The sequence below is a fragment of the Coptis chinensis genome, chromosome 1 (genome assembly GCF_015680905.1).
Source record: "Coptis chinensis isolate HL-2020 chromosome 1, ASM1568090v1, whole genome shotgun sequence".
Classification (NCBI taxonomy): domain Eukaryota; kingdom Viridiplantae; phylum Streptophyta; class Magnoliopsida; order Ranunculales; family Ranunculaceae; genus Coptis; species Coptis chinensis.
Window position 1 is genome coordinate 13983332 of NC_141456.1, and position 24707 is coordinate 14008038.

The following is a 24707-nucleotide window of genomic DNA, read 5'->3' on the forward strand; positions in this document are numbered from 1 at the left end:
CATTCGTACCCCAACATGCTTCAATGACTGCACCCACTTGCTGAACTCCTCTTGAAGTGGCAAATGCAAGTGATAATACGGTATCATGTGATGCCAAAGAGGGGAGTCTTCGACAGCCACAACAACGGTTCTTGAAGCTAAACCAACCTTTCAAGACAAAGAGCTCTTACTACATAGCTCTCCACCGTATAGGCTAATAATTAGCTCTGACTACACTTACTTGTTCAAAGCATGGCTAAAGATTTTTAAGGTTTTTAGAGAAGGCCCCAAAGCGTCCACATTTGAAGTCATACTGCTTTCTTCTCAATACAATGATTGTCTCGATCTGCTCACTAATGGGATAGAGACACTGACCTGATATCCAGCAGTAAGGGCGAACGTGTTTGTGACAAATTAACCAACTTAATGCTCAATGCTGATGGGGCTGTTGGGAATTCAAGTTGTGTTTATGGTGGGAGTGAGGTACCAGGAAGTTGATATAGTGGCTACTTATAGAGGATAAGGTAAAATCCAATCTATTGCAAGAACTCAATGCAATATCAAGGTAGTAGCGTGGTACTGGGTTGGCGGCACTAATAAAAATAGTCGAAACAAATTTGAAAATATTTAAAGTGAACTCAAATACTGCTCTTACAGTTCTGCTACTGAAAAAATATCTAATAACCAAATATAATCATAAACTTAGAGTCCAAATGAGTATCTTACATGACTATCATTAATAATACACGATTCACCGTAGTTTAAAAGAACTAAAAATTACATAATGGTAGGGGCCTACTGCTAGGGTCCTCATTACTGGATAACTCCTTCGAGTTCTGCTCAGAGATTGATAAAGGCAAAAGAACCTATACCTACTAATTTCTGCATGCTCCAGTCCATCTCCAACCTTCAATCCTATAACCATATATTCTTTGTTCAAACTTTTATTAAAACTAAAGATCACAATAGATGTAAGTGTAACTAATCTAAAGTTTCTAACCTTGTAAAGTTTGTGGATTCTCTTAAATGCGACAGTCTTGTCTGAAGTTTGCACGGTATCATTTAAGCTGTATGAATAAATTTCCTGTGCCAATATATAATAAGGGCATTTTATTTCCCGTGTTAGTTTTAAAGAATTAAGTATCTATAAAAACAAATAGTAAATAATCACCGCCCCCAAAATCACAGTAAGGGAAATAGTATCTTACAACTTATTTTTTGTTGTGAAATAGCTCTCTAGCAAGTTACTGATGAAACAGAAAAGATCAAAGTTATAGAGCAAATAATTGCTTTAAATCCATAAAAATGAACAAAGAAAACATAGAAGATAAATTGAAAATCACTCCGTAAAATGTGTCAATACCTATTACCCATAATGAAAGTTAAGAATGACTGGCCACAATTCCATTATTTGTCCACATGATTAAACTTTATGCTTTAGCCATTGATCAAAGATTTTTAAATCCAGCTAATAGGTGGGCTAATAGATCTCCTAAAACCTATGACAGATAATAGAGTCCAATAGAAAACAGAGAAGGAAGCATGACCAAGAGAAGAGTTAACAATTTAGAATATCCAACACTTGCACATTGTTCAGAAAGTAGTGACAGACACCATTCTTTTCTTTTGACTTGCTTTCTTATAATAGTTAAAAAGCAATAAAGATACAACAGCTTCTCTAAAACTCTTAAAACTACAAAGACTGGCTAAGGACATGCACAAAATGCTTAGCACAGAGGTCAGATGCAATGGTATGACATGGCTCGCAGACAAATAAATACACCACTCAATTTAGCCAATTCAGCAGAAGCTGGAGCTAGTCACAACAATGACAGCAACAACAACATCAAACAATGCAGGTTTAACCAAAGATCCTGCCCATCCTTTCATAACATTTCCATTTAGAAATGTTACTCTTAGCTACATCCTGCATACCCAACAAAAATCCAAGTTGAGAAATCGTCAACTGTGATGTTAGCATAATACATGCACTGATGGGAGACGTACCTACCTTAAGAGAATGTTATACAGTTTGTCCTTTGCTAGCTACTTCTTTCGGGTTGGTCTCTCTTGGAAATGCATATGTTTAACGATAGGGACATAATGGACAATTAGAACCCCCAACACTAAATGAAGAAAAACCAAATTATTAATTACTAAACCACTACCCACAGCTTCAAGGTCAAATGTTTGAAACCCTCAACCAATCAACCATATAACACACAAATAATTAACTAAATTTAAAAAATGAAAGGATAACATCAAATTTGTTAAGGAGGTCTAATATATAAATGACTTTTATTAGTACAATTAATATTAGTTTTTAGTTACTTAATACCAAATTTTCAATTACAAAACACTATAAGTAACAATTCTCATTTGATCAAAATATACATTGTTTATATGTCCAACCGTACATGAAAGTATGAAACACCTCATAAAGGAAACCGGTAAACAGTATATGTCATTCACATAAAAAAATCAAGGCCAATAGTAGTGCATACCTTGTCAAGAGTCTGTGTTGTAAGGGCATACGATTGGGGAGCCACCAATTTCATCTTAACAGACAATCCTCATTTCCAAAGAAGCTTTCAACTTCATGGCAAAAAACTGTAAAATGGAGAAGAATGGACGTATTATGGGATACATCAACTAAAATATGGGCAAATAAGCTAACCAAATCATATTAGCAAAAGAAACGAAACAAATTAAAGACAACAGTATGAGATCATGACCTTGATGTGAAGAATCCCATCCATCTGAAAACATTTCATTTCAATGTCTACTTGTATTTTCAGCGGCTGTAGGGTCATCGCCTCCTAATGTTGATTAAAAGAGCATCTTTAATCTCATCTGACACAGCGGGTACCAGCTTAGTCACCTGTATAGTGAGAAATTGATAAGTTTAACACAAACAAAATACCTTCTACTACCAAATAATGAGTGGCGCGAATTGTAGTTACCTCCTTCCCATCTGGACCAACTTCCTTAATCTCGCATGTAAGTGAGTTTAAAATGGAGTCAAGATCATTCACGATTAACCTGAATGCCTGGTTAAACAATAACGCTTAAACCAAATTGCAATTCAGTCAACAACGTGACTTTAAGGTGAGCATGGTCTAAGAAATTACCTCATATGCATGTCCATATTTTCGGTATAGAGGCCAACCAATACTGATATAGAGATCCAGCCGGAAGAAAATACAATCATATTATTAAGTAAACTAATAGATAACAACCAATAACTACACTAAACAATTAATTCTATAAACTAAATCAACAATTCATAGATTGAGGCTTCCAAATTGAACAAACTTCAACAATTCATAGGGGCTTTTATCCATTGCAGCCACGATGAACTAACTGCATCGTGATCTTTGGGCTTTCATTACTGCAAAGACAAGGACTTAAAGGAGGCATAGAGAACTCATCCAATGGTCGCAACTCTTCAAACTTCGTAAATGTGACCAACACCACGATAGTAGGAACCACAGGAATAGCAACCTTAACAGGAAAAGTTCCCGGTGGAAGATTTCTAGTAAGAAGTTCTCTTAGACGACGGATTGCCTCTTGACCTTGTTTTGCGAGAATATCAAGCAAAGGAAGGAGTTCTTAAATGCGGCGGGGAAATTGGGTGAAAGCCGAGAATAGGTCTCAACTTCTTTTTTTTGGTACTTTCGCTCTCATCGACTTTCCTCATACCGATGACTACTCTCGGAACTCAAAGATGGTTTTCTTGTATCCCTTCCTCTACGGAGTTCATCCCCCTTCTCAGCAATATCTACTGAGTGCCTACCAAGTCTATTTCTGGGAGGAGAATCCCCAAGGAGATCACTGACCTTCTCCTCTACACAAAGCAAACTTCTAGGAGGAAGCAAGCTCCCGTTTTCTCCATCCACCAAATCAACCTTTCTTCTCCTGCTTAGCCTCACTCTTCGCTACAACTTCAAGCGCCTTATATATATATATATATATATATATATATATATATATATATATATATATAGTGGAAAATGCTCCCAGTGAACCACATTAGCCCCCCTTTTTTCTCTGAGACTGACACATCAGATTTTTCATAAAAAATGGAATTCTACGCCATTTTTTGCCGATTTCAATTGTTCGTTACCCAAAATAAATAAAAATCTCTCTTCCATGTTCTTTTTTCAATACTACAAAACACTCCCAACTCTCCAAAAAAAATTCATCTCTTTAAACCCTCTCTCTTATTCTTCTCTTCTTCCAAAATTAAACTAAGAATGATAAAGTAATGTCAAAATTAAACTATGAAGTGGAAACAAAAAACCTTTCCCTCTCTCCCCACTTTACATGAAACATCACTTCTTTTGTATATGGATTTATATACTTTCACGTGAGTCGGCATAAAGCTTCTTTCACGATCTACAACAATGGTATTCTATAAATTTGTTCCGCTACAGGTTAATGGAGAAGCTCTATTGAAAGCGATGCCAATCTGTGGTGTTCATATCGGTTTCTCATACATGATACAATTGATAATATACTGATGGAGAGACTCGGATTAAGTAGCATTTTACTAAGAGAAAAAGGTAAAGAGCAAATCAGAATACATTGAAATCAGTACATTGGTAATTGAAGCCAATCAGTCTCTATTGGTAAGTATCAGATACGGAATTTTGAATTGGGACTGGGTTCTTACTGAGCAGAATTAACATCAAGCAACCACCGTACAACATGATGTCGGTTGCAGAAGGGCGATTAGAGGAAGTTCATATATTTTGTTTGGAATATGGATGTAGTTGCAATCGTTAAAAACCGCAAAGGAATGCTGACGGCAGCTGAATGACTTGGTACATCTGTGTATTGGGTTTCTTTTATGGAGATGGTATTCCCTTGCTACTTTTATTTTCCGTCTAGAATCAAGCGTCTGTCAAATTTGCTTTTATATTTAGTAATGTGTATCTTTATATTTAAAATTACTTTATGCTTATGTTGTCAAGAAAACTGTGAGTTCAAATAAACTGTTGATGTTTTCCTATCTATATTTCTGTTTTGCTGTCAAATCCCACTTAGTTTGTAGTTGGAGATAATTGTCAGTGGACATAAATATATGTTTGTTTACAATTTCTGAAAGGGTGAAAGAGAACATTGTGGTATTTGTTTGGTAATCCATATATAATATCTTCCTATGTCAGAGGCTCAGAGCATCTTAAGCAGTGTTTGAGAAACCCCAAAGTGTATACATTTGTTTCCCCAGCTGCCCCTTTAAAAGGCATATTCTTCTCAATATATTAGTCACTGAATGGATAAAAATCATTTCAAAAGAGTCTATCTGACATATTGATCTTTTCTATGATCTCAAAGAACAATATAAACACAAATTGAAGAAGTCTCAGAGGAATCTACCACAACCACTACAAAGACACAATTATGCATTATGCATGAGCATTCCTGAATCAGGCAGGAAAGTTTTAGATTTGACTGCTATTCTTTATTTTTCTCCCTTTATTTTTATTACATAATGCTAATTCATTATTTGATCAGCAGTTTTCAATCGTAACTTGGTTCCTTCTTATATTTCTTCTTTTTATAAGCCGCAATAATAACCATCTGTGATTAGTATTGAAATGCAAGGAAATAAGGAAAATGACAGCGTCACTGAAAACTAATACTGGAAAATAATAGTGGTCTTATGAAAGTTCGGGCTTACTCTATCACGGATAAAAGGATTTGCTAATTCTCGCAAAAGGTAGTTGGTAACAGCCTGCTTTCTGCATAATATTGCTTTGTGGAATGCAGTCAAACCATCTTGGAAAGGAAATTGGTTTATCAACCGCAAAACTCAAAACCAAAGCTAATGATGTAATGCAATGAGTCAATGACCAACATAATCTTGGAGTTCTACAGATGAATTTTACTAAATAGTGGTCTACAAAACAAAACCTTATCATCAAGTGATAAGAAAATATACCTTATCAGTTGCATTTATATTAATAGCGTGTTTTAGCAATGCATCCACAAGATAGAACTCTCCTGATGCAGCTAGAGTGTGTAGAGGTAGCCATTTTCCCTGAAACACAACAATAAAACTATGCATTATAGTTATCAATGTTATTTACCACACCACCAATAGGAAACTCAGATCCTTTAAGAAGAAAAGCAAGGCCACAGTTCTCCAGAAAAATTAACCAGTACCAAAAGAGTTGCAAATGCAGCCTTACTAACAATTTTACAATACCTGTATTAAGTGAATCATGATAAGGAATGATGGTGTAAATAAGTGAGTGCTCCTGCCTTTGCGAAACATTGTAACACATATTAAACATTCTTCAATTAATTGACAGGCATAACCAAAGACAGGTGATGACTAGCAAAGTCGGTAAAACCTTTGGGTGATGATACCAAAGGTCTAGAATAGAAGGGTAAAACTTGAGGCATACTGTAAGTTTGTGCGTACAACTATGAGACTATGAGATTGTTTCGTGCAAGGTGAAATTGGTTGCATAAAATAATTTGACTAGGTTGTGCTTTGTGTCTGTTTGGCACATTTGGAGCTGATTATGAGGCTCAGCCATCAAACGAGTGTTGCTTTCTGAACTGTGGCTTTACGGCTATAGGGAAAAGTTCCTGTAAGCTCAGACAATTCCCCCGCTTACTCTACATGGTATTTGCACTCTACAATTGTATTCTGCTTTCAATTATAATTCACAACATGTTTGTTGTATGTGTTTGTTGGGTTCAAGTTCAGGCCTCAGCATTCGGAACTAGAAGAAAAGGTTAGTGAAGATGAGGAGAAAACCAGTGTGTACAGTGTGTAATCCATTGTCTGGGGCTTTGGCTAACATATTTGCGTACATATTTATTCAATGTGTTTTTTTTTTGGTCTTTTGTTGTATGGTATGTACTTTTTTTCATAGCCAATTTGCTACGATTAGAGTGGATGTTGTTCCTTTCTATTGAATATTGAATGATAAAAACCATAGATGTAGAATCGATTTAAACTCGAAAACATCTACTGAAAATGGAAGCTCTGAAGGCCTAAAAAACATGAGTTTCTTAAGCTCCAAGCAAAAGAAAACCCCAAATAAACCAGATAAAATAGAAGTTGTAAGTTTAATTGTAACAAAAGATATCATCTTGGATGGACATCAGAATAGAATTTATAGTTTCTTGATACAAATTTTGTTCCACAAACGTAAGTCTTTAACTATTGTTCCACAAACATACATTGGTGTGGGTGTATGCGGCTTCAGTGTATGGAGAGAGGGAATCCCATTATGAGTGTCATGTTGACATGTCGTGTGCCACCTCCCACATTGAGTCTCAACTAAAGTATTATGAGTCTGATCATGTGATGACTCGAGAATCTCGAATAGACGAAAAAAGATGAAGAGATCTTCACTGAGCAAGAAAAGAAGAGGATTTAGTAGGGAAAAGGAGAAGAAGACAGTCAAAGAACAAGGAGAGTTGGAGAGAACTTGGGGTTTCTGGAAAATAATCTTGATTCAATAATAATAGTCGGTGTCTAAACCAAATAAGTCTACACCCTTTTATAGTTAAGGGTTTACATGTTACTCACATAACAGCTAAAGAAACAAAAGACTAAGAATAGACAAAAAGAAAATGAAGTAACTAACGTAATGCAACACAGGCTAGAGTAGTCTGGACATCTCTTAATACTTCAGCAAGGTCTTATACTTGCTGGATAGTCAAATTCCCATAACAAAAAACTTTCATGCAAATGCTTCAACACACATATTGATTTAGTTCTCACTGAGAGCTTTTTAGTTTGGTAAGTTTATATATATATATATACCCAACCGACACGCATTTTATTTTTTTCTTGAATTTATATTGTTTTTTTTTTATTCATTTTGGGGTTTAGACTATTTTATGAATGATTTTTATTTGTTAATGGACATTTTATTCATGTTTTGTTGAATTTGAGTGATTTTATTGTAGGAATGCAAGTGTTTTATTTATTAATTTAAGTTGAATTATTTATTCCATATGCTGAAACAACGGAATTACATATGCTGAAACGACTGAATTACATATGCTGATCGATCCTCTATATGTATTTCAACACAGCTTTCCACGTATGTTAAATCAAACATGGCTGACTTCACTAACACAACTTACTGCCTCTTAGTGTTCCTCATTTCCTTTGTCTTGGTTAGATATATCTTTAAAACAAGAGTGAACCGTTACAATAGCATCCGGAGTCCACCCAGTCCACCAGCTTTACCGATCATCGGACACCTTCACTTCCTAGGCCCAATCTTGCATAGGTCCTTCCAAAATCTATCACGACGATTTGGTCCACTTATACTTCTCCATATTGGTGAATCAACTTGTGTTGTTGCCTCATCCGCAGCAGTTATCAAAGAAATCATAGGCACCCATGAAAACATTTTCTCTTATAGGCCAGAGTTTGGATCAGTAGACTTCTACATATATAAGGAGTCTAGATTTGTCACAGCTGAGTATGGTCCGTATTGGCGGTTCATGAGGAAAATTTGCATGACAAAGCTCTTATCAGGTACACAACTTAATAAATGTACTGATATTCGACAACAAGAGATAGGGAGACTCTTGGAATCTCTAACCAAGAGCTATGAAGAAGGTAAACCGATTGATATAAGTGGCCTGGTTACAACAATGACTAACAATATTATCTGCAGAATTGTCATGAGCACAAGATGTTCAGATAGCTGTGATGAGGCTGAGGAGATTAAGAAATTCGTTAAAGAGACTTTGAAGCTAGGAAGACTACTGAGTGTAGGAGACATGTTGGGTCCTTTATCGAAGTTTGATTTGTTCGGACATGGGAAGAAGCTAAAGGTGGTGATGGGATTGTTTGATAAGCTGCTGGAAGGGATCATGAAGGAACATGAAGAGAATAGATGTCATGATAAAAGAGGAGGGGATCTGATGGATGTTTTACTAGAAATTTACAGAGATGAGAATTTTGAGGTCAAATTGACTAGAAACGACATCAAGTCTTTCATCCTTGTGAGTGATCTTTTGTGTTTCCATTTCACCAAGTAGTGGGTTTTTGCAGAAAAGACAATACTGCTGCAGTGCTGTTGTATGTAGTGCCACCCTATTTCCCAGAATGAAAGACAAACACTAGGACTAGCATCATTCATAACTTAGCAGTTTTTTGTTGAATTGCCACCCTATTTTGTTCTGTTTTTCACTATTACGACTTGAACATCCTTACATTCGGAATCTAATTGGCTATTAGTCGATTACTATATCCTTTTTCAGGAGCTTTTCGTAGCAGGTACAGACTTGATTTCTACTTCAATCCAATGGGCATTGGCAGAACTTATAAATCATCCAAACAAATTCAAGAAACTTCGAGAGGAAATTGATGTAGTCGTCGGGAAAAGTAGGCTTCTTCAAGATTCTGATGTAACGGCTTTCCCTTACTTGCAAGCAGTTGTAAAAGAAACACTAAGGTTACACCCTCCAGCACCCTTTATAATCCGACAGTGTGATGAGGACTGGAACATTAAAGGCTTCAACATAATGAAGGGTACTAGGACACTTATTAATGTGTTTGCTGTTATGAGAGACCCTGATTCTTGGAATCAGCCAGATAAATTTGTACCAGAAAGGTTCTCAAATGAAAGTTTCAGGCATAAACAGAAGGAGATAAAAGGACAGGGTTTTCATTATTTACCATTTGGCAGTGGGAGAAGAGGGTGCCCTGGTGCATCACTTGCTCTGAATGTTGTTCATGCCACAGTAGGAGCCATGGTGCAGTGCTTTGACTGGAATGCCAACAAAGATGGAGTTGTTACCAATCAGGTTAATACTGAAGAAGGGCTAGGGTTTTCGATTGTTTAATTCAATTCACTAGCTTCTTTTATATCTTGGTTTCTATGAGTTTCTTGAAAAGAGACGATGGTCTGTAATTGCATTCTTTTCTTTTTGCTATTACATCTTCTACTTTAACTTATTTGATATATCCTTTTTCCCATGGTTTGTTGAGAAGAGATGGTTGCATCTTGCACTTTTCATCCATGTACTATAAAAAAAATCATGATATTCTTTTGTCTCTTAATTTAGATGTTGAGTTACTTAACTCATAAATCTATGTTGGAGGAAACTTAGATTGTTAATTGAAGGGGTGTTTAATAAATTTACATGGAGTAACAGAGGGGTGTGAAGTGGCTGAAGGGCCAAAAGTACACCATGTATTATTTTTTGTTTACCTAGCCCCCTACATGAGTTGGATGGAAAGGATCAACCAATTCATATATGCTTTTCGTGAAGGGGTGAATTTTCCAGTGAGATGTTAGTTTTCTTAACATATTCATATATGTTTTTGGTTACAATGATGATATGTATTTTTTTTTCCCTTACACCAATTTTTGGCTCATACTAGCATATATAAATGCATCCTAGCATTTACCACCTAATAAGGCAGACCATTTTAGATGTTTCATTTTATATGGTGATTGGTGTTTTATGAAATTATTTAAGCTTAAGTTATTTCTATCACTAACAATATTTATTTGGTTAAGTGAGAACTTATTGATGTAATCACAGAGATGCAATTTGGTTAGTATGTACCAGTTGATGCAATTTGGACATTTCTATTTTGACACCTAATTTTTATTGTAATCTTATCGGGATTTGGTTATATGTAAGGACTTCAGTTGCTATTCCTCATCATTTGAAGTCTCCTCTATCAAGGACAAAGGAGGTACTTTTTTTGCTACTAAAATGTACAGAGTCTAATCACACTTTTATTAAAATGATAGTCATATATTTTACAGTTTTACCATCCGTTATTAATTGCTTGATTAAGACGAAAACCACAGAGGGAGAGGATGTAAAATGCTGGACCATGATAAAAAGACAGTAGTGCTTATCGTTGAGGAAGGGTCAATTCATGGTCATTTCAAACAACCGAAGAGTGGTTATGTATAATTTTGGTTCATTTTAGCAATTATTCATGTTCATCATACATATTTAAAGAACCTCCAATTTTCAAGAAAATGTTAATTTACCTAATTGTGTTTGCTTTTTGGGTGATGTTCCATAGTGGTACCTTGCTTACAATAGGATGATTGGACCTTCTCGAAATAAATAATTTAGCATGGTTGATGCAGTTCTGAGGTTGCTATAAAGTTAGCAGCTAAACAAACTTTGGAATTCCCTGTTACTGAGGCAAATACTTCCTGTAGCCCATTCCTTATGCATCTCCTTGCTCTTTTCATTTGTGACTTATTATGTTGATCTCTTAGACCTCTTACTGCCATCTTAATTTGAGTCATATAATATCAGCGGGCTATGTATCTTATCATTTTAAGTAATCTTTTTAGATCTAAAATGTGGAGATTTAGTTGAAATTATATTGTGCTTAATAGTAGAGAACTATATACATGTTTGGTTGAGGACTTGATCGAGGGTTTAAATTTAAATTGATTGAAATATGATATAAATGGTTGGAGGGTTTAAATTTATCTTCAAAATTGCAGATTTCTTGGTTATTTAGAAAGGTCGGTACAGATGACGATAAGGGATTTCAGTGCTACTTGGCCAATGTTCAATATAAACTAAGGATAGCATGATAGTGAAAAAACTATTCGAGAAGGATTTGTAAAAAATGGCGGAATTGGTAAGCCAAATATGTTCCTTCCAATTCTTAAAAAAGTATGACTTGAAGAGAAATGTCATAAATTACCAAATACATGTGGTCAAGACGATGGGATTTGGTCTCTAGGGGCCAAAATGCTAAGATGTCTCTACCTAGAACTAGATCAATTTGTTGATTGGTAATAATAGATAAGTAACAATCAATAAAAGGGTTTTAAGGAATCTATATTGATAACTAAGACATCCCAGCTAGGCTCATACCTCTTAGCCCACTATGTGTCATGTTCCTTAGCAAGGTAGTAAGGTAAACAATAAAGTCCTAGTTATGATTGTTTCAACATATTGGAGCTCCGATCCACTTAAAAACACTGCCTTGGGATTTCAATCCTCGAAATAGAGCACTTGCAGAAGCCTAATCAAGGAGAAATGTCTTGACATCTTGGCTGCTATTTCTGAGCATGCATTGTTTCTTTGAACTTTCTTTTCTTTCAGAGTTTATTTTATATTTTTTGCCTTTTGTCTCATGATAAATGTGTAAGTGGACCTTCATATATTGGGCAGAGACAACGAAAGAGTTCATTGCAAAGTTGGATCTTAAAACTGGCCAGAAAGTTCTTGGTGGTGGTTGCGGCATTGGTGGAGGAGACTTTTACATGCCTGACAACTTTGGTGTTATGGTTTCTTTCAATCTTGAACGTGCCATTGGATGCAAATGCTTTGTTGAATTTAATGTTACTAAATGTATGCAAATGCTTCGTTGAAGTTGATGTTGCCGTTGTATATGAAAAGACATACCCACATACAAATGTGTTAATATTTGTACCAAAGTTTTTTTCTTAATCTTTTGTAGAAGCAGCCCATACAAAACACTTTATACTTTATATGTTCTGTTTACTTTCTTCTTGGAGGAGGTTACTTACAAGAATGTTCACATAGAAGTAAACAGAGCAGCAAATCATCTAGGAAGGTTGGGTGTTCACAACGATGATGGATTCGTAGTATATGGCCCATATCTTGGTTGTAGTTTACTGCCTATAGAGTAAACTAATGTAAGACTGTAATTAAGAGGAAGAATATATGATATTTCACAGAGTATCATTTATGGGTCTGCCCAAGGTTGCAATAAGTTGCATTCAGTTGCGTCAGATTGTAATCAAGTTCGCATTGATTTCATCACTATTGGTTAATCTATATTCCAAATCGTTGCACATGTAAATTTGATTACAAATTAAATTAACATCAATCAACTTCATAGTAGATCATTTTAATTACATTTCATGGTTTCATGATTTAGTTGAAGTATTAATCAACTTCATAGTAGACCATTTTAATTACATTTCATGGTTCTATGATTTAGTCGAAGTAGTCAAGTAGCTTGAAGTTTTTGGCAATGTAAACCATATGTAGGCATGCAACGTTGGTCTTAAGGAAATTGGTCATAAAGAAAGTGATTGCCTAGATGGTGGTATTGCCTATGGTTGTTGATGTGTTATTTGATTTTAAAACTTTGAAAGAGTTCTACCGAAAGTGATGACATGCTCTTGCTCCCGCAATCCAAGACAACATGCCTCCCTATTCTTAGTTAAACCCTGAATATATGCCAACGACGTACCATTAATATAGGTTTATTTACTCGTGCATGTAATCCATTATTCTCTTTGTTGGTGTTTCTTTGCATGCCAAGTGAGGACGAGATATTTTATTCTTTAATCGGAATTTTTTCATCTATACAAGTATTGTGTGTGTATAGTATTTTGATTGCAATTTCTAAAAAAAAATAGAAAAACATAAACCCTTCAAATAAAATATGTAGTGAATTATTAGCTATATATATATATATATATTATTTATTCAAGTAGACTTTAAGTTTTTGAGCCATTAGCTATCTATTTAGCAAGTCCGGCCATAGGCCGGGCCAAATGGCTAGTATATATATATATATGGGGTGGGATAAATGCACAGTTACTGTAGCCACATTGTGGACACAGTGCATCCACACCACTGATCTCGTGCATCAACATAACTGATGTCTTGCCAATCCTACGGACATAGTCCACTCTATCCCACCAAATCGAAATAAACGAAATTTCAGAAAAACAAAATTTTGCGAACTCTCTATATATATCTTTGCTCATAGCAACTATGCCGATGAGCAGTAAACCCATCAGAAATCCCATTCTCTAGCACCGACTCTGAAGAATCTATCTTAAGCGCAACCTCCAATTAACTCTTCTCATCCTCTGTCAACAGATCACCATAATCACTCTCCGTCTCATTTTCATTGCAAGACGAGAAAAATTCATCGTCTGTCATAGCTCCAAGAACCCGTCTAGACTTGGTGCTCACAACCACGTTCGGCATATCATAAACTTTAGCTTTCCACTGTCCAAACCATTTCCGTCTTTTCTTGCCTTCTCCAAGTTAAGTGTGGTAAAAGTAATGCACATTATGCGAGGCATTGCAGTGACTTCTTGTTGAACCTCTGCATCTGTACCTTGTGTGAGATTATGCAAAGTGAACCAGGGAAACGAGGCTGAAAGATGAAGAATATGAAGAGCAGACAATAAACATACCCAATCTTCTGTGTGGAGATGAAGAGCAGATAAAGAAAGTTGATGTCTCAAAGAAAGCATCGTTACTCTTGTAAAATGGTGCCAGCGCAAACAAATTGGAAACCAAACTTGTTCCCCAAACACAATTTAAAAGTAAATTAAAAAAAATAATAATCTAACCTCTTCCATGTAGAGAGGGATTTTCAAGATGAAGAAGAGATGTTGTTGAATATGAATTTTTTCTTTGGGAAAGTATCGAAACAGTTGGTTGGGGGAAAAAATAACTGAAAACTTGGGGCAACAGATTAGAAGACCATGCCTTTCTTGTGGGAAGTTGGGTAAAAAAGTCTTGAATGATAAAGGCACTATTCTGTGACTGGAACAAAAAAAAAATAGAAAAGAAAAAAGTAAGAAATAGAACAATACGAAAATTGCAGACAAATTTGAAGAAATAAACAAAATTCCTACCTATGCGCTTTAGAGTAGGTTTCAATTCATTAATTCAATCAGCAGAGGAATGACGAATTTGTTTTGAGTGGAAAGAACATTTTGGTGGAATGACGGAGTTCTTTTTGTCTTAAATTCGGGAGGGAGCGAATTTAACGGGCTTTAATTGGGATTGGGAATATCAGGAACGAAGAAGACGAAAGAACGGTTTAATTTGCTTTTAATTGGGAAACCGCTAAATGGTGTATCTGTTTTATGTTTTATGAATATGTTGAGTTTTATAGTCCGATTTACGGGAATACGGGAACTAATACGTAATGGCTAATTTACCCTTTGAATGTGAATTGTAGAAAATTTCATGGGTGAAACTTTCGGGTACCCTTTTGATTTAAAAGATTGGATTAAAATCAAGAATACACGGACTAATAAACGGGGGCAAGTTTTCCCATTATATATAAGATTATTAGTTTTTTTTAATAATAACTGTTCCTGAATAATTTCCATCATTTTCATCATCATCCTCATCGTCATCACCATATTCAGAGTAATCTAGATCGTCTAGATCGATTCTAAAATCTTTTGGAAGTCTTTGTAATAAAGGTGGTAATGATGATTCATCTTCATCTTCTTCTTCGAGTTTGACTTCGTTTTCTTCTGTGGTTTTATAACCTTCTTCTTCTTCTTCTGAATCTGAAGATTCATTGTTGTGAATTATTACTGTTGAGTAGAGTTGTTGTTGTTGTTGTTGTTGTTTCGGCTTTGTTTTTATATCTTTTGTGAGACGAGTCCATTTTTCTATTTTTTTTATTTTGGAGAAAGAGGGAGAAATGAGGAGAGGTCTGGTTTTATAGTTGTGTTATATGGGCTTTGTGGATTCAATTTGGGCTTTGTGCCTTAACTTGGGGTGGGTCCAATAGATATTTGAGATGGGTTTTGAATTGTAACTTCGTTGGACGGCACCAAACCCAAGTCCAAGAGTTTCAAGCCCAGTTTTCGGTACTGGGGTGGGCTGGCATTTCAGTTGGATCATTTTTGTTAGAACCACTTATATTTGAAAGAGACATCTATCTATCTATCTATAAAAGCTCGCACGCATTTTCTCTCATCACCATATGGCTCTATTTTGCACCTTGAGCAATATGATTAGCTCCTAAAAAATCGGATGGAATAATAATTAGTGACACCTCCCCAAATTTATTTAAATCTCTCTAATCTATTCTTAATTTTCTATGGCCTCCTTAAAATAAAAAGAAATATATTATACGGAAAACCTATTAACTTATACACTCCTATCCAAGATTTTTTCATACCGAGCGAGAGTGCTACAAATAAGTGCAAGTCTATTCAAAGCATAAGTGAACCGAAACAACGCAATCAAACAATTATCGGCTTCAAGAACCTCGGAAGAGAAATCATCTGAATGTTCTCCAATCAGGGACTGATAAATTCTGCTGATCCACTGAGTAAGGTCATTGAAACGATTTTGATTATTGAGGGGTCGTGGATTTAATAAACCGCTGCCGCTTCGGACTTGTAGATTCCTGTTGAGTTGAAGCCAATACTCCGGTTTCAACTTGGGGGGCGCACTTTTGTGGATATCCAAACCCATCTGCTCATGTTCTTCCTTACTTATGGATTTATGGATGGACCTGGGAGGCGTAGTCTCTTCTTCTCCCTCCTCAATATGGTGTACTGACCTAGCTTCCCGCCTTGAAGAGACGAAGAGTTGTTGGAGGAACAACTCCACCAGAATTTGACATTGTGAAAGCACTAAAAATTGACTTGGCACTATTATGAAATATGGTGGAATCAATGAAAAAAGCTTTGCAACTAAAAACTAAGGGGTCGTTTGTTTTTCTGAGCCTATGAATGCTGAATGCTGAATGCTGAATGGCTCATCCTCTGAATGCTAAATGCTGATTCTTTGAATTCTAAAAACATGTTTGTTTTATGTTAGAATAACACGGCTCAAGGCTGAATATAAATCATTAGGACAATTTTACTCATGCTATCTATTTTAAACACTAACTTGATTTCTTGTTAAACAAAAATATATATTATATTTGAGGAGAAGAGATGGATTATCAAAAAAAAAATAAATGATAAATAAATTTATTTAAAATATGCTTTCACAAATATATTTTAACAGTTTATTTTTATATTTTGTTTATTTTCAGAATATATATATGTAATTCTATTTTTAACAAAGTGGATATCATTCACCCAAAAAATGAAAAACCCGTGACGCCAACATCAAATTTTGAAGAACTTATTTTGAAGCCATAAAAATCAAGGTAGGAAAGTAGATGGGTTCTTAAGAAAAGGCAAGAAGGGACTTTTTCTTGTTTCAATTAGAATTCAAAGATTGAGGAAGAAATTTTGGTCTTTGAATCTTTGAATGCTAAAAGTAACACTGAATGCTTAAACTACTTCAAAAAAACAAACAAGTTTTGAACCTCTGAATGCTTAAAACTTAAGTTTAAGAGGCTCTGAATGCTGAATTCAAAAAAAACAAACAACCCCTAAGAGATGATTAAGGGAGATGAGTAAATATAAGCAGCTTCATTTCTTACTTTTATAGAAACAGAATAGAAGACTAATACGGAAGTTACTAAAACCATCCCCAAGCTTAAGCGGTTGAGTTATTATTTGTACATGGTATTACTATGAGTTATTATTTGTACATGGTACTACCATTGTTGTAGCGCGTTTTAATGAGGTCGTCACCAAGCTGCTACTCGAGGGTGCTGTCGATACTTTTAAGAGATATTCAATTACAGAAGAAGATATCGATGTTGTATGGGTTCTTGGCAGTTTTGAGATTCCTGTTGTTGCACAAAGGCTTGGGAAGTTGGGAAAATATCAAGCTATTTTGCGTATAGGAGCAGTGGTTAGAGGTGACACCTCCCATTATGACGCAGTTGCTAACTCTGTTGCATCCGGAGTAATTTCAGCAGGTCTTAGTTCAGGAGTCCCATGCATATTTGGCATTCTCACATGTGAGGACATGGATCAGGCATTAAACAGAGCAGGGGGTAAAGCTGGAAACAAAGGTTCTGAGGCGACTCTGACAGCTATCGAGATGGCATCATTGTTTGAACACCATTTGAAGGAGTGACCTCAGGATTATAGTAGTATGTATAGAGTTCAGCTGCTGCGAACAGGATCATTGTTTCAGATATACTTGCGAACTGGATGCCCTTAGAGTTGTTATTTTAGCCTTGAAACTAAGATTATGGAACTCCTTTGCGTCTTCAAGTATCTACTAATGATCTTCACAGAGTAATCTTTGTTTACTAGAACTGTTTTGATGATTATAAATTGTTTTTTGCCTTTCGGTTGTGAAAGGCAGTTAAAATGATAGATATAACTATGGATTCTCTCAACATTCTTCTTCGAGAATGATATTCTAACTATGAGTTATTATTATATTGCCTCGTAAAGTTTTCTGCTCTGGCCTATACTTTTCTGCTCAGGCCTATACAGGTGAAGAAAAGTTAAGTAGACAACTAATTAGATATTGTTATTACTTAAGCACCTTTTGTTTTCTGATACATATACTGATCTTCCTAATATGATTCTATTCTCTTATGTTATTTCGTTCATGCTTAAGATTTATGTCTATTGGCCCCTTTATAATTTAATGTCAGGTTCCATGTTTTGTGTTATATTGTTCCTTTCTTTTTCCAAAGATATGACTTTCAGTTGAAATTAAACGAAACTTCTCTAGCTAGCATGGTACACTATGTTAAATATATTTTTTTGGATACTTTACTGAATAAATAGTATTTGCATTTCCTTACTACTCTCTATGAGAGCTCAATATCGTACTTTGTCATCCCAACATCGTTTTTAGCTTCTACAATCTCATGTCCTTCACCAATGACAGTATTAGAATGGATACTTGGTCTTCGGGTTTTTTCCTTCATAAAAGGTAGAGATGCAGCAACGCATTCAGGTCCATCTTCTTTTAATTGTTTATATATATATTCTCTGTTTATGAATGTATTTTTCCAATATAAAATCAATAGTATGAATTCATGTTTGGATGAGAGATATTGGTTGGTATGGCGATTTTAAACCATGGTATAGATAAGTCCACACACAAACTTACAACTTATTGAGCCAGAATGAATATTTTGTAGCATATGTGATTGTGTGGTTTCTACTATTTCTTACTAAGTAGCAGTAGTTTGATATAATTATCGGGCTTGAAAACTTGTTTTTAAATATCTTTTTGTGTGTGATTTTGTTGTGGGGTTTCCACATTGTTAAATAGGGTATTAGAGTGGTTTGAAATAGAAAGACTCTTCTCTACTGTTAACCAGACTACTACGCCTCTCTCAAAGCTCATAGCACTGATATGTAAGTTACACTATCTTTCTGTCTTCCCTATATCTATTCTTTGTATGAGGAAATTTGATTTATATATAGCTAGAATGTTTTCGATACATTCTAGGGTTCTTGGTCACAAAATAACCTACACAAATGATCAAAATATATAATACAAATCTATGTTGATATTTGTACTTTAATTTGTTCTCAACTTCCACTTCCTTTCTCTTCTATGGTAATTATATAAAAATATCAGCCATATATGCATGTCTTTCAAATGTCTCTCTGTTGGGATGACTGGACGAGTCAAACTCATTATGTCCTGTACTATTGTTCTTCTAACTCATTATGTCAAGCTTCTGATAGATTTTCTTTTTTCCATCTTATGAGAATTCATTACAGGCTTAATAAGTAATTTTTTAAATCTCTTTTGTGTATATGTGCAAATGAATTTTTAAGTAGATTCTATAAACCTCTAAAATTGGTTTTTGGTCTCCAAGTACTATTATGTTATTATGTAACAAAGTGATTTTTTTGCGTATAGAATTCTGGGATGGTGGTTTTCTAACTTTAATTTTTCTTTGTCCAAATTATATATCTTCCACACGTTGTCTTCTTAATTAGCCTATTCAGTTGCATTTTCTTATTTTTTTTTTACTAATTGAGATACACACCTAATCTTTAGCCAATATCATTTATTAGGAAGTGAGACGCTTGCTCAACGGACTAAACTCTGGAAAACAACTTGAATCAATTTGTCTTTATGATTCTACAATCGATCTATTTTCAAATTATGACTCTGACATGCAGGTAAACTGTGACTCTAAAATACTTCCATTTGTAGCTTAATGTAGCTTTTGTGCCGCATATGATAAAGTAGATGGTAAAACGCATGGTCCAATTATAGCTTAACCACATTAACGGTATAAGACAGAATCATGTTAGGTCTCAGATCTTTATGAAACTTGGGTAAAAAGAGGTGTCTCATGGGTAAGAAAGTTGTAATTTTTCTGTCTAGCTGCTCCAGTTGGTATTTTTTCTAGAATCATCAGAGAAATGATAAAAGAGGCTAATATTGGGTTCATACTACAGTATAAGAAAGTATCATGTTAGAAGTGCAGATCAAGCGTTTAATCAACCTCCATTAGGTATAATTCAACGACTTTTTTATATTACCTTAGTAAAAAGTAAGGAATAGCATGCCCGAAAGAAGTGCATAAAGTTGTAAGATGTGTGGTCTAGCCGTGGGCACTTCATGTGGTTTGTAACTATTCCGTTGTTGTTAAAGTCCTCTACCATATTTTTAAGAGTACAATAACTGTTAGGTAAGGTTCCTTCTATTTTCCTCCACTTCTCAAAGAACTTTGTACACTGCCACTTTTAAGTAGGCACATATAACTTTTGCAGTGGGTTGACAGTGGGCATGGATTAACTTTAAAGCAATCGATGCTACGTGCTTAAACACGGGGATCTACAACAGGTAAAGCTTGTTGCATTTTGAGTTGAGCTTAACTTTAAATTGGAATTGGATGGGAATTAAAATGGATCCCATTTAGATAGGTATACATAACTCCATATCTTCTCTCAAATGTCTTTGGCCAAATATCAAGTGTGCCCATGACCAACTATTACTCATAAAATCAGGTCCTACTCTATTAGCCTACCAAGATGCAAGCTGGATTTCTCCTTTGATTGGTGTACCATGCTAGGAAGGATTTTCTTCACCATCTACTAATAAAGAACTTGACCATATCAGAACTTTGGGTTTCAAATAATAAAGAGGGCCATTAAATCCTACTACTACTAATTTTAGATTTTAATATTGTTGTAGTTGTTCTTTTGTAATCATGAAAGTAGTATGTTGACTCACAGTCTATAATACAAAATCCTTCAAGAAAAAATTGCATACATGACGAGAACTCTTAAATGTAATTTGAGCATTGATAGCGATTTGTCTTGATTGTATATTGTTATGTTTTATTATGAAGGGTAATGAAAGAAAGAATGGGTCTTACTATTCCTACATGTTCCGCTAAACTCTATAATTAGACCTGAATGGAAATGGAAAAACTGAGGGTCTCAAGACACCAAGAATCAGAGTTAGCTAGAATCAGGTCAGAAGAACAACTATTATAGAATTGAGCAGAATTCACTGGCTAAAATTATTCTATTCTATTAATGTTGGCTATGCCCATGTTCTGTGGATGTATCTTTCTTTTATTGTTACCGTTAATTAGTAATAGGAAACTTGACATTTAAAAAGTATAGATTATTTTGCTTAGTATCGTTTTCTTTTAGGATATAGTTTTGTATGTGGCAGAGACAGTATAGCATGGATTAGAAAAGTCATTATTTGATGCTTTCATTTGCAATATGTTGTTGCAAAATGGTTCTTAGTTTATTCGATGTGACTACCCAAAATGTTTTTTATGGAGTTCTTGATTTAGTGAGTTTTCTCCTTATTGGACAACCTTTATTTGGGATTGGTATAACATTTGTGTTGTGTGCCCTATATCAATGCTCACATTTTCAACCAAGAATTATGTTTTGTTCCTCATCGTGGATGACAAATGGATTGACCTCTTGGAAACATGGACCAGCTCATTACTCACTTGCTTGCCCGCAACCCATGCCCATATCATCTACATCAAACCCACTAGGCATGACCATCTACCCCACCATAGTACCAATAGTCAATTCATTACTAAGAGCCATTGATTAAAGTAGGATCTCCATTGGGGCGCATGTCCGAACATGGGTTTATGTTCTTCACAAGGACATGCAAGTGATTTTTTTTTGGGAATTTATGTTCTTCACAAGAAGTGCTTTGAATATTCATGTGCTTTGTTAAAACCTTAAATTTGTGCTTGCTATGCCTCCACTTTTCTCTGTTACTTCATTCTTCTTTAATCTATTATTTCATAGCATATGGTCAAATTTGCATTTTTTTGCTCATACCTATGGTTAGTGATATAAATTGAACAAATTAGTCCCGTAGAAATGAAGTATACACCATGGTTTTTGGATGATGATCTACGTGATTTTCCCCAAATGATTTATGAATGAAAATTCATAAAAGTATTAGCATGATGGCTTTCACACAATGTTTTAGACGGACAGTCATGAATGTCATCCAACATTGGCGTGCCGAAGGATAGAATTTGTTGAAAAATATCCATGAGAAGTGCAATGGAAACCATGTAGATCATCATCCAAACAAGTAAATAGTTGCGCTACTCGAACAGGTTTGTAGTTCCATGTAACATCCATATTCTTTTAGAAATTTCATATATTTTCTACGAAATTTATAGTTTTAGTGCACTGTGTCTATATTGCTATGGAATTTGAGGCATAATATCTATAGATATCAATATTCTATTGAGTACATTTTTGGATGCGGTGCCCAAGCATTGTGTGCAGTGATTTGTTAATGGTAATCCGTGTTTTTGCAGAGTTTTCATAGCTCTCAAGGGGTGCCATGAAGATAGACTTGGCCGAACCCAAAAATAAATGAATGTGATTAGATATGAGCATTGGAGCAGTTTGTTTGTTGGAATTGCTGGTTTTCAATACGTGGTACAAAGAAATTAAAGGGCATATTTCTTCTAAATTATTGGATTTTAAATTGGTGAATGAAGAATTGAAGATCTTAGGAACCTTGGAGTTTCGTATAATATTAATGGTGTTAAGCACTTAACAATAGTAGTGAGGATGTGCAATCCCGATACTTTTGTGTACTTAATATTTAGCTTTATGTGATGGAGGTTTGGAACTATGGTTCTGAAGAGAAGGGGTTTGTTTTATTTGATGAAATGGTTTCAAACAGTGATATTGTTGCAAGAAGTAGAACTGTAGTAATGGGTTGGGACCTGATGAGAAGTCCATTTAACTATGAGAACACTAAGCTAGATTATGGTGGAGATGTTGAAGTGAACCAAGGATTTATGGATCCGGGGTTTTCTGATATGACTAGAAAACAACTCCCAGCTAGCAATTATTTTGGGGAGTATTTGGATAGTAAGATGAGTAGTGGAGTAGTGTCGTCGCCGAGTTGTATGAGTAATTTGAAAGAATTCTCTCAGGAAGATTCAAGTTCAAGGTTTTCAAGCTCTGTTGCGGACTCAAATCGTAGAGATTCTTCACTCTTTGATTTGAAGTTGGGGAGGTTGGGTGCATGATAATCAGGACACACAGGTTGGTAATTCCTCTAAAAAGATGTCGAGTATAACATTAGTATCTTTGTCTATGCCAGAAAAGAGAGCTCGCACGACAAGTTTGACCTTTCAGAGAGCCATTTGTCAAGATCATGGTTGTAGCAAGGACCTCAGCAGCTCAAAAGATTACCACAAAAGACATAAAGTTTGTGAGGTTCACTCGAAAACTGCCAAAGTAATCGTTAATGGCATCGAGCAAAGGTTCTCTCAATAGTGTAGCAGGTTCTTTTTTAGTTTGTGATCTTCGTTCTTGAGAATGCAACTGACCTCTTAGCAAATCCTCTACATAGTACAAGAATTCATTTTTAATATAGAGTGATGCAATGATTCAAGTGTTAATTTTGCTCTTTCTTATGCTTTACTTAACTTTAATTTTGTGATGGGGTTCTAACCGATAGATTTCATAGATTTCTTTCATGGAACAAAATTGAAATTTTGACCATAGTTTTTGCTCTTAAATTTTCAATTTTTTTAGGAGTGAAAACAAAGATGAAATCGCACAATTAGTAAAATAAGTATTTATTTAACTTCTTTCGCAGACCGCATTCTACTTTTGTCTTTGATGGTCTTCAAATATTAAACCATGAAGAGGAGTTCCTAAGTTCTTTGACAAATGGTCATTGGAACAATCTTGATGGATTAAGGTACTACACAGTACATATATCAGTGCTCATGTTCTTTATATGTTTAAGATGAATTCGCTATTGTTCTTGAATATACCTGCAATCATCGTAGTTAAAGTCACTACTGTCTACCCTATTCCAGATGTTCCTACAATTGCCCATGTCTTTTTTGAGACACAATTATTGAACTAACCCACAGAATAACTAACAGGAAATCAGAAACTGGATGCAAAGGCATTGAAATAACCTCAAAGATAAAATTAAAGGGGAAATAGGAAATTAGATGCAAATGCATTGAACTAACCTCAAAGAATAATTAACGAGAAATCGGCAACTGGATGCAAAAACATTGAACTAACCTTAAAGAATAATTAACGGGAAATTGGAAACTGGATGCAAGTGCATTGAACTAATCTAAGAAAAATTAAATGTGAAATAGGAAATTGAATGCAAATACATTAAACTAACACCAAAGAATAATTAACGGGAAATCGGAAACTCGATGCAAATGCATTGAACTAATCTCAAAAATTAATTAATAGGAAATCAGAAACTCAATTAAAATGCATCGAACTAACCTCAAACCAAATATGTTATTATCGAAAACTGGATGTAACTACATTGAACTAATTTCAAAGAATAATTAACGGAAAATTTAAAACTTGATGCAAATACATTGAACTAACCTCAAATAATAATTAATGAGAAATTATGGATGCAAATGCATCGGACTAACGTTAAAGAATAATTAACAAGAAATCAGAAATTGGATGCAAATGTATCGAACTAACGTCAACTAATAATTAACAAGAAATCGGAAACGAGATGCAAATGCATCGAACTAACCTCAAATAATAATTAATGGAAAATCGGAAACTGAATGCAAATGCATAGAACTAACCTCAAATAATAATTAATGCGAAATTGAGAACTGGATGCAATTGCATTGAACTAACCTCAAAGAA

General features: G+C 35.0%; 2 protein-coding genes and 3 long non-coding RNA genes across 7 annotated transcripts; 3 read left to right on the forward strand and 2 right to left on the reverse strand.

Moving 5' to 3' along the window:
• Positions 1-657: 657 nt before the first annotated feature.
• Positions 658-2589, reverse strand: LOC147522337 (uncharacterized). Of its 2 annotated transcripts, none has more exons than XR_015212966.1 (4): positions 2484-2589; positions 1987-2105; positions 980-1906; positions 658-894 (listed from the first exon to the last, which is right to left on the reverse strand). It is a non-coding gene; the product is annotated as an uncharacterized LOC147522337 (long non-coding RNA). The 2 variants fall into 2 exon arrangements; XR_015212967.1 differs by having other exon boundaries at positions 1991-2105; positions 2484-2545.
• A 130-nt stretch (positions 2590-2719) lies between these two features.
• Positions 2720-3292, reverse strand: LOC147522338 (uncharacterized). Its single transcript, XR_015212968.1, has 3 exons — positions 3111-3292; positions 2943-3029; positions 2720-2860 (listed from the first exon to the last, which is right to left on the reverse strand). It is a non-coding gene; the product is annotated as an uncharacterized LOC147522338 (long non-coding RNA).
• A 4379-nt stretch (positions 3293-7671) lies between these two features.
• Positions 7672-9908, forward strand: LOC147522339 (3,9-dihydroxypterocarpan 6A-monooxygenase-like). 2 transcript variants are annotated; one of them, XM_086592793.1, is made up of 3 exons: positions 8373-8497; positions 8640-8970; positions 9229-9908. In XM_086592793.1, the coding sequence occupies exons 2-3, from the start codon at positions 8647-8649 to the stop codon at positions 9811-9813; spliced, it is 909 nt and encodes a 302-aa protein (XP_086448919.1). In that variant the 5' UTR covers positions 8373-8497; positions 8640-8646; the 3' UTR covers positions 9814-9908. The 2 variants fall into 2 exon arrangements, with proteins under 2 accessions (XP_086448918.1, XP_086448919.1); XM_086592792.1 differs by having other exon boundaries at positions 7672-8970; positions 9229-9905.
• A 637-nt stretch (positions 9909-10545) lies between these two features.
• On the forward strand, positions 10546-12338 carry LOC147522340 (uncharacterized). The gene is made up of 3 exons (XR_015212969.1): positions 10546-10675; positions 11038-11142; positions 12133-12338. It is a non-coding gene; the product is annotated as an uncharacterized LOC147522340 (long non-coding RNA).
• A 4538-nt stretch (positions 12339-16876) lies between these two features.
• Positions 16877-17688, forward strand: LOC147522341 (6,7-dimethyl-8-ribityllumazine synthase, chloroplastic-like). Its single transcript, XM_086567535.1, has 2 exons — positions 16877-16880; positions 17276-17688. Exons 1-2 carry the CDS (start codon positions 16877-16879, stop codon positions 17686-17688), a joined length of 417 nt encoding a protein of 138 aa, XP_086423661.1.
• Positions 17689-24707: the final 7019 nt, after the last annotated feature.